The 9,864-nt window shown below is 45.0% G+C and overlaps 1 protein-coding gene across 1 annotated transcript; it reads left to right on the top strand.

The window, feature by feature from the left end:
• The first annotated feature begins 2,105 nt into the window (after positions 1-2,105).
• Positions 2,106-3,056, top strand: LOC138428702 (olfactory receptor 9S13-like). Its single transcript, XM_069569484.1, has one exon. It carries the CDS (start codon positions 2,106-2,108, stop codon positions 3,054-3,056), a length of 951 nt encoding a protein of 316 aa, XP_069425585.1.
• Positions 3,057-9,864: the final 6,808 nt, after the last annotated feature.

Here is a 9,864-nt window from a genome sequence, read left to right as displayed (position 1 = left end):
AGTAAAAGAGGTGGTGGAGGGTCGGCCAGTGAGGAAAAAGTGAATTTTGTCCTCGAGCTACCAGGACCAATCCTTCCAGTTCATTTCCACAGATTCCACAGAAAGAATACCTAAGGAGTTGAGACAAAGCCACGAGAGAGCCTCCCCGGTCCACTAACAGCGCAGCAACAAAAGAAGCCCACTGCACCTCCAGTCTGACCGGATCCTGCAATTCCTGATCTGTGTCCTCAGAAACCTCACGGTCACCAGCAGCACTTCTACCCACATGGGGGGAGGCCAGCCATGAGAGACTTACTTTTAGGACTCTGGCCCCTGAGGCAGGCAGCCAAGGGAGTGACCGCTAGCCTGAGAGATATTCCTGGAGCTAGAGTTCCGCCTTGTTCCCGAGCATGCTGCTGGAGCTAGCGTTCCCCCTCGCTCCATACAGGCTCCTAGTAACTTTCTAGCAAGGCTAAGCACTTCCATACGGGAGGTCTAAGTACAACTACACAATAACAGCGGGGACCACAAGTCCCTTGAAAGTTTATGATCTGACAGATTATGTTAGTAGATTTAACTCCCCACGCAATTACAAAATGGCCAAAGAGACCCGGAAAAGGTGACTGAGAAAGGAGTGTTTGGTCCACACACTTTGCCCATCTCTGGCCACTCCCCTCAAAGGGATGTTGGGTGTCTCTTAGCACTGACAGGTCGATATAAACCCCCGACAAGGTTCCCCTTTCTGGGGCTTCCATCAGTGATTACACAGCACTGTGAAACCACAGAGCAGGGCTCCTCACTTGCTTCATGCAGGGCGTGTCAAGCACACGGAAGAGTTAGTGAAATAAAGCAGAAAACGTGCATACTGAGAAAACAGGGAGTCTAGAGCTCTGAGAGTTCTTACATTGTCCTGAAGATCCTGGACGAGCCCCCAAAATGATAGCTTACAGTGAACGATGTCAGATTCATGTCTCCAAAGAAGATTTAACTTCAGGACCAGGGACCAGGCTTTATCACTCAAGAGCTTTTGCGTAGCAGAGTTTTATTAAAGTAAGCAAAGGGCCAGAGAAAGGTCCTAACATAGACATCAGAAGGGGGATGGAGAGTGCCCCCTCGCCAGTCTAAGCAAGGGAGTTATGTACTTTCATATTGGTTTTACAATAAATCCAAAGAATGTCTCAAGGTTGTAAGGATCTTACTAGACCCGCTCCCATAATTTGCATTTTTAAGATAACAGGATCAGCCAGAAAGTTTTCAGGAAGGAGAAACTGTCCTCCAGTTTCTCAAGCAGGATACACTGTTGTTGTATAACCCTTACTAAGGAATGTAGGAAAAAAAGTTTGTCCTTTCCTCCTCCTTGAGAATTCCAGACCCCTATCTCCTCTTTGAGAGCCCCAGACCCCTCTCTCCTTCTCAGGGACCCCAGACTTCTTATTAACCTGCCTAGGAACTGACTTTCTCACCATCTCATACCAGACCCTGGGCGTCCTCCAGAGTGAGCGCTCCAATCATACTTCGTTGTTGTTGTTCATTCACTAAGTCATGTCCGACTCCTTGTGACTCCATGGACTGCAGCACGCCAGGCTTCCCTGTCCTCCACTGTCTCCTGGAGCTTACTCAAACTCATGTCCATTGAGTTGGTGATACCATCCAACCATCTCATGCTCTGTTGCCCCCTTCTCCTGCCTTCAACCTTTGCCAGCATCAGGGTCTTTTCCAATGACTTGGCTCTTTGCATCAGGTGGCCAAAGTATTGGAGCTTCAGCATCAGTCCTTCCAAAGAATATTTAGGGTTGATTTCCTTTAGGATTGACTGGTTTGATCTCCTTGCAGCCCAAAGGACTCTCAAGAGCCACAATTCAAAAGTATCAATTCTTTGGTGCCTGGCCTTTTTTATCATCCAAGCATACTTAGGAATTGATGAATTAGAGGAAATGTTTATGTTTCAGGTCAGTTGGAGCTTATTTAGAAGAGTGGGTAGCTAGTTGTCCCTTGGTCAGGGAGTAATGGGTCACTGAGGGGATCCTGTTCTCCAAAAGAATATAACCTTGTGGCCTTGACCTGCTCCTTCTCATTGCCTCCCACCTGCTTTCTGCTGTCTGCTGCTTGTTGCCTAGCTGAGAGCCATGTCACGCTATGGGAACAGAACCTTCTCAGTTGTGCCTCTGCAGAAGTTTGTGCTGGATGGGTTTGGGGGTGGCCCACAGACCCAGGCCCTGCTCTTTGCTCTGTTCCTGGCCCTGTATATGGTGGCCGTCCTGGGGAACCTCACCATGATTGTGGTCATCACCCTGGATGCCCATCTGCACTCCCCAATGTACTTCTTCCTCAAGAACCTCTCCTTCCTGGACTTGGGCTACTCATCTGTCATTTACCCCAAGGCCCTGTTTGACTTAATGTCATCAACCAAGGTCATCACCTTAGGGGGATGTGCCACCCAGTTCTTCTTCTTCTCCACCATGATCACCACTGAGGGGTTCCTCTTGGCCGCAATGGCCTATGACCGCTTCGTGGCCATCTGCAGCCCCCTGCACTACCCCATCACCATGCGCCCCTCGGTCTATGCCCACCTGATGCTGGGCTGCTACTGTGGGGGCTGCCTCAACTCCATCCTACAGACCAGCTTCACATTCAGCCTCCTGTTCTGCAGCTCCAACTGCATCGACCACTTCCTCTGTGATGTGCCGCCTCTGCTCAAGCTTGCCTGTGCTGACAGTACCATCAATGAGCTGGTCATGTTTGGCCTCTGTGGCCTCATAATTGTGGGCACCATACTTGTGGTCCTCGTCTCCTATGGCTATGTCACAGTGACCATCCTGAGGATGCACTCAGGAGGAGGGAGGCACAAGCTCTTCTCCATCTGCGGCTCCCACATGACAGCTGTGTCCCTCTTTTATGGGACACTTTTTGTCATGTATGCCCAGCCAGGAGCTGTGGAGTCCATGGAACAGGGCAAGGTGGTCTCCGTCTTCTACACCCTGGTCATCCCGATGCTCAACCCCCTCATCTACAGTCTGAGAAACAAGGACGTGAAGGATGCCCTGCGGAGACTGGGGCAGAGACACACAGCCACGTGAAGGACGGTGACTGGAGAGACTGGTTTTCCTGAGGGCAGGATAACAGGGCTTTAGGGGAGGCACTGGGTTTAGTTTGAGTAAGTAATCCCTCACTCATTTAATTTATTCTTTCATCCTATATTTTATCTAATCCTTCTCAGAAGCATATCCTGGACAAAAAAAGTACTGCAAGTGTGAAATACAAAATGAATAAGGCATTTACTTGCCAACAGAAAATTAATATCCTTCAAAGGTAAGACTCCAGTCTCAAAGTCTGGGTAACAGAGTGGGCAGAGTGGTGAGCAGAGAGTCTTTGAAATAGCATATGTGTCCGAATTCAACATCCTTCACTGAAGACATGAAATTATACAAACTCTGATGCCTCCTCCTTCACTTCACTTCACTTCACTGAATCCATGTAAATATGTGCTCTGCATTCTCCCCTCGTCCACCTAGAAGGGCGGCATTGGTAGGCTCAGCCTTGCCCCTTCCTAAGCGATAACATGTGGGTCAGTTACAGGGCATTAGGAAGACCATGCTTCCCCTCAATCCTGAAGCAGGCTGTTCCTCCACCTCCCCCTTCTGTGCACTGATTCTACCACCCAATAAGACAGTAGGGAGCACCTGCGCTCCTGCTTTAGGTGCTCCTACTGCTCCCTGTCCTGGGTTTCTCCCCTCAGGAGCCCCAGGGATGCCTGACATCCATAGTTCTACTGATCCCCCACAACCCAGGCTGGCAGGTGACAGTGTCCTGGCTAGTTAAGACCACAGAAAATTGGGCTTTGTTAGCACAGGTATCTCTGAGTAAGGAGGAAGTTCCTGGTATCTATTGCAGAGCCAGGAGTTAGAGAGAGAAGGTGCTCCCTGCTCTCTGTCCCACTCTCTCCAGGGTAGCCTGGACCCTCAGTCCTGACTTGCCTATTCAGAACTCCATCTTCACTGCTCCTGCACTCAACACACAGCCTGGACTCGGAGCCCAGTGGCCTCCTTGTCATTTCTCCCCAAGTCACACACTCCCATGGCCACTACCAGAAGGTGGTCTCCTGGACACGGTATGGTCTGCACCCTATACGGTCAGTGGGGTGTGCCCTGCCTCTGATCACAGCTCTCCATCTCTCTGCTCTCCTGCTCAGAACTGTGGGCGAGGGGCTAGAACACCCAAGTCATCTGACTGTGGATCACTATTGCTGAACGGGTAGATAATCCAAGGTCTCACTGGATTCTTGATCCCATTGTCTTATCTTCGGGCTTCAAAATTAATTGTAAGTCTTCCATAGATTACTGTATTCCTCTCACATAATGCCTTCACTCTGAAGAGTGCCTAAATTTTCCATTCCCAAATGACATACTTCCTTATCATCTCATGCTATTGAGCTACACTGCATCCTAGGCCAGGGGTGGCGACCGGGAGGAGCCATCCCACGTTGAAGGTCAGGAAGGGTGGCAGTGAGGAGATACCCCTCATCCAAGGTAAGAAGCAGCAGCTGCACTTTGCTGGAGCAGCCGTGAAGAGATACCCCACGCCCGAGGTAAGAGAAACCCAAGTAACATGGGAGGTGTTGCAAGAGGGCATCAGAGGGCAGACACACTGAAACCATACTCGCAGAAAACTAGTCAATTTAATCCCACTAGGACCAAAGCGTTGTCTAACTCAATGAAACTAAGCCATGCCCGTGGGGCAATCCAAGACAGGCCGGTCATGGTGGAGACTTCTGACAGAATGTGGTTCACTGGAGAAGGGAATGGCAGGCCACTTCAGTATTCTTGCCTTGAGAACCCCATGAACAGTATGATAAGGCAAAATGATATGATACTGAAAGAGGAACTCCCGAGGTCAGTAAGTGCCCAATATGCTACTGAAGATCAGTGGAGAAATAACTCCAGAAAGAATGAAGGGATGGAGCCAAAGCAAAAACAATACCCAGCTGTGGATGTGACTAGTGATAGAAGCAAGGTCCAATGCTGTAAAGAGCAATATTATATAGGAACCTGGAATGTCAGGTCCATGAATCAAGGCAAATTGGAAGTGGTCAAACAAGAGATGGCAAGAGTGAACGTCGACATTCTAGGAATCAGCGAACTAAAATGGACTGGAATGGGTGCATTTCACTCAGATGACCATTATATCTACTACTGCGGGCAGGAATCCCTCAGAAGAAATGGAGTAGCCATCATGGTCAACAAAAGAGTCCGAAATGCAGTACTTGGATGCAATCTCAAAAACGACAGAATGATCTCTGTTCACTTCCAAGGCAAATCATCCAATATCACAGTAATCCAAGACTATGCCCCAACCAGTAATGCTGAAGAAGCTGAAGTTGAACGGTTCTATGAAGACCTACAAGACCTTTTAGAACTAACACCCAAAAAAGATATCCTTTTCACTATAGGGGACTGGAATGCAAAAGTAGGAAGTCAAGAAACACCTGGAGTAACAGGTAAATTTGGCCTTGGAATGCGGAATGAAGCAGGGCAAAGACTAATACAGTTTTGCCAAGAAAATGCACTGGTCATAGCAAACACCCTCTTCCAACAACGCAAGAGAAAACTCTACACATGGACATCACCAGATGGTCAACACTGAAATCAGACTGATTATATTCTTTGCAGCCAAAGATGGAGAAGCTTTATACAGTCAACAAAAACAAGACCAGGAGCTGACTGTGGCTCAGATCATGAACTCCTTATTACGAAATTCAGACTTAAATTGAAGAAAGTAGGGAAAACCGCTAGACCATTCAGGTATGACCTAAATCAAATCCCTTATGATTATACAGTGGAAGTGAGAAATAGCTTTAAGGGCCTAGATCTGATAGATAGAGTGCCTGATGAATTATGGACTGAGGTTCGTGACATTGTACAGGAGACAGGGATCAAGACCATCCCCATGGAAAAGAAACGCAAAAAAGCAAAATAGCTGTCTGGGAATAGCTGTGAAAAGGAGAGAGGCGAAAAGCAAAGGAGAAAAGGAAAGATATAAGCATCTGAATGCAGAGTTCCAAAGAATAGCAAGAAGAGAGAAGAAAGCCTTCTTCACTGATCAATGCAAAGAAATAGAGGAAAAGAACAGAATGGGAAAGACTAGAGATCTCTTCAAGAAAATTAGAGATACCAAGGCAACATTTCATGCAAAGATGGGCTCAATAAAGGACAGAAATGGTATGGACCTAACAGAAGCAGAAGATATTAAGAAGAGGTGGCAAGAATACACAGAAGAACTGTACAAAAAAGATCTTTACGACCCGGATAATCACGATGGTGTGATCACTCATCTAGAGCCAGACATCCTGGAATGTGAAGTCAAGTGGGCCTTAGAAAGCATCACTACGAACAAAGCTAGTGGAGGTGATGGAATTCCCAGTTGAGCTGTTTCAAATCCTGAAAGAGGATGCTGTGAAAGTGCTGTACTCAATATGCCAGCAAATTTGGAATTCTCAGCAGTGGCCACAGGACTGGAAAAGGTCAATTTTCATTCCAATCCCAAAGAAAGGCAATGCCAAAGAATGCTCAAACTACCACACAATTGCATTCATCTCACACGCTACTAAATGAATGCTCAAAATTCTCCAAGCGAGGCTTCAGCAATACGTGAACCGTGAACTCCCTGATGTTCAAGCTGGTTTTAGAAAAGGCAGAGGAACCAGTGATCAAACTACCAACATCTGCTGGATCATGGAAAAAGCAAGAGAGTTCCAGAAGGACATCTATTTCTGCTTTATTGACTATGCCAAAGCCTTTGACTGTGTGGATCACAATAAACTGTGGAAAATTCTGATAGAGATGAGAATACCAGACCACCTGACCTACCTCTTGAGAAATCTGTATGCAGGTCAGGAAGCAACAGGTAGAACTGGGCATGGAACAACAGACTGGTTCCAAATAGGAAAAGGAATACATCAAGGCTGTATATTGTCACCCTGCTAATTTAACTTCTATGCAGAGTACATCATGAGAAACGCTGGACTGGAAGAAACACAAGTTGGAATCAAGATTGCCAGGAGAAATATCAATAACCTAAGATATGCAGATGACACCATCCTTATGGCAGAAAGTGAAGAGGAACTAAAAAGCTTCTTGATGAAAGTGAAAGAGGAGAGTGAAAAAGTTGGCTTAAAGCTCAACATTCAGAAAACGAAGATCATGGCATCCAGTCCCATCACTTCATGGGAAATAGAAGGGGAAACAGTGGAAACAGTGTCAGACTTTATTTGGGGGGGCTCCAAAATCACTGCACATGGTGAATGCAGCCAGGAAATTAAAAGACACTTACTCCTTGGAAGAAAAGTTATTACCAACCTAGACAGCATATTCAAAAGCAGAGACATTACTTTGCCGACTAAGGCCCATCTAGTCAAGACTACGGTTTTTCCAGTGGTCATGTATGGATGTGAGAGATGGACTGTGAAGAAGGCTGAGCACAGAAGAATTGATGCTTTTGAACTGTGGTGTTGGACAAGACTCTTGAGAGTCCCTTGGACTGCACGGAGATCCAACCAGTCCATTCTGAAGGAGATCAGCCCTGGGATTTCTTTGGAAGGAATGATGTTAAAGCTGAAACTCCAGTACTTCGGCCACCTCATGCAAAGGGTTGACTCATTGGAAAAGACTCTGATGCTGGGAGGGATTGGGGGCAGGAGGAGAAGGGGACGACCAAGGATGAGATGGCTGGATGGCATCACGGACTCGATGGACATGAGTCTGAGTGAACTCTGGGAGTTGGTGATGGAAAGGGAGGCCTGGTGTGCCACGATTCATGGGGTTGCAAAGAGTCGGACACAACTGAGCGACTGAACTGAACTGACTCTCTTTCTCCATCTCTTTTATTCTACTCACTCTCCTCCTCTTTTCCTCATCTTTCTTCCTTCTTTATCCCTCTCTTATCTATTTTATTTTTGTCATTCCGTGGAATACTTCATTTAAATTTGTAATGAAAGAAAAGCACAATGTGTTGTATGCGACTCTAGATTTCTCATCCTTATGTCAGTTTAATGGTACTAACAAAAAGGAATCTGTGGATCCTAGAAGATCCTTAATTCTAAATTTGACTAAATCAGGAAAGCTTATCTGGTTTTAGATTGAGTAGAACCCTACAGGTTGGCTTTACCCCTGGTTGATCTTTACACTGAAGATCACTGTACAGTGTTAGAAGTGGTTTATTTGGGCTTTTATCCTGTTAATGCTTTGCAAGCTGCTGGTACACAGTAGGTTCTTAGTTCACACCTAACCTACTGCCTGATTACAATTTGAGTTCAGTGTTAACTAGTCATTGAACCCGAAAATATGCATGCTGCTGCTCTAGTATTTTTATTGTCCTTACGTGGAAAATAAACCCATTACATTTCAAGACCGTACTGTAGTTTTGATGTTGATTCTATACTAACTTTTATGTTTCTACCTTTTTATTTAAAAAAATAGCATTTTTTGTTGTAACTAATTTTGAGAGTGCAGTTCAGTAGTGTTTAGCATATTAATCTTCTTGTGGATCAGATCTCTGAACTTTTTGTGTCTCAGATCTCCGATCTTGCAATCCTGAAACTCCATGCCCCTAAACAATAACTCCCTGTTTCCCCATTACCTCCACCACTGGCAGCCACCATTCTACTTTCTGTCTCCACAAATGTGACTTTTTCAGATGCGCGAGATAAGTAAAACCTACGGCATTTGTCTTTAGGGGTTTGGTTGTTTCACTTAGCATAGTGTCCTCAAGATTTAGCCATTTTGCAGCATCTGACTGTATTTCCATCCTTTTTAAGGCTGAATAGTATTCCATCGCATGTGCATACTTTGTTTACCTCTTCATCCACCAAGGAACACTGGGGTTGCCTCCACTTTTCTATGCAGAAGAGTGTTGCTATGTAAATGGGCATGGAAATATCTCTTAGAGAGACTACCTCTTTTCTTTCTTTCTTTTTTTTAAGTATCTATTCAGATGTTTGATTGCATCATATAGTAATTCTTTTTCAATTTGGGGAGGAACTCTATATTACTCTTCATAGCAGATGCACCATTTTTCTTCCCATCCACAGTGCAAATCATTGCAACTTCTCCACATAATAGCCAATACATGTTCTTTTCTGTTTCATGTCAGCCATTTAATGACTGTAAAGTATTATCTCTTCATTGTTTTTATTTCACTAATGATTAGTGATTTGAGCATCTTCTTCTATGTTTGTTGGCAATTTGTAGATCGTCTTTAGAGAAATGCCTTCAGGTAATATGAAAATTTTAAATATGGTTATTGGCTTAACTGGAGTAATTTTCACGTATTCCAAATATGATCCTCTTATTGGACATTTGCAAACATGTTCCCCACCCCACAGGATGCCTTCCCACACAGTTGTTAATATTTGTCTTTAATACACACATTGTTAAGTCTGATGTCATCCCACAAGTCTATCTTCTCTTTTGTCTCATATGCTGTTAGCGTCATATCCAGGAAACCATGCCTAAATCTAAGATTATTAAGCTTTTCTCTTATGTTTTTTCCCACAGATTTAAGAGACTCAGGTCATCCATTTAGGTTTTTATTCCATTTTAAGGTAAATTTTGTTCATGATGCAAGGTAAGGGACCAACTTTATACTTGGGTACTTACACAGCTAGTTTTCCAATGACATTTGATGAAGAGGCTGTGTTTTCTCCATGGGACATTTGTTGAAGGTCATTTGACTAAAACCATGAAGGTTTATTTCTGAGCTCTCTATCCTGCCCCATTGTTCAACCAGTCTGTCTTTGTGCCAATACCATACTGTTTTGATTACTGTAGCTTTTATGTTAAGAAATAAAGAAGTTTGAGACCCCCAAATTTCTTTTCAAGTTGGTTTGGGGCT

The sequence above is a fragment of the Ovis canadensis genome, chromosome 1 (assembly GCF_042477335.2).
Source record: "Ovis canadensis isolate MfBH-ARS-UI-01 breed Bighorn chromosome 1, ARS-UI_OviCan_v2, whole genome shotgun sequence".
In the NCBI taxonomy this organism is placed as follows: Eukaryota; Metazoa; Chordata; class Mammalia; order Artiodactyla; family Bovidae; genus Ovis; species Ovis canadensis.
Note: the sequence above shows the minus strand (reverse complement) of the source record. Positions and strands in the feature narration are given on the sequence as shown.

Coding starts and splice junctions, on each gene's coding strand:
- LOC138428702 (XM_069569484.1), top strand. CDS start 2,106: ATGTCACGCTATGGGAACAGAACCTTCTCAGTTGTGCCTCTGCAGAAG.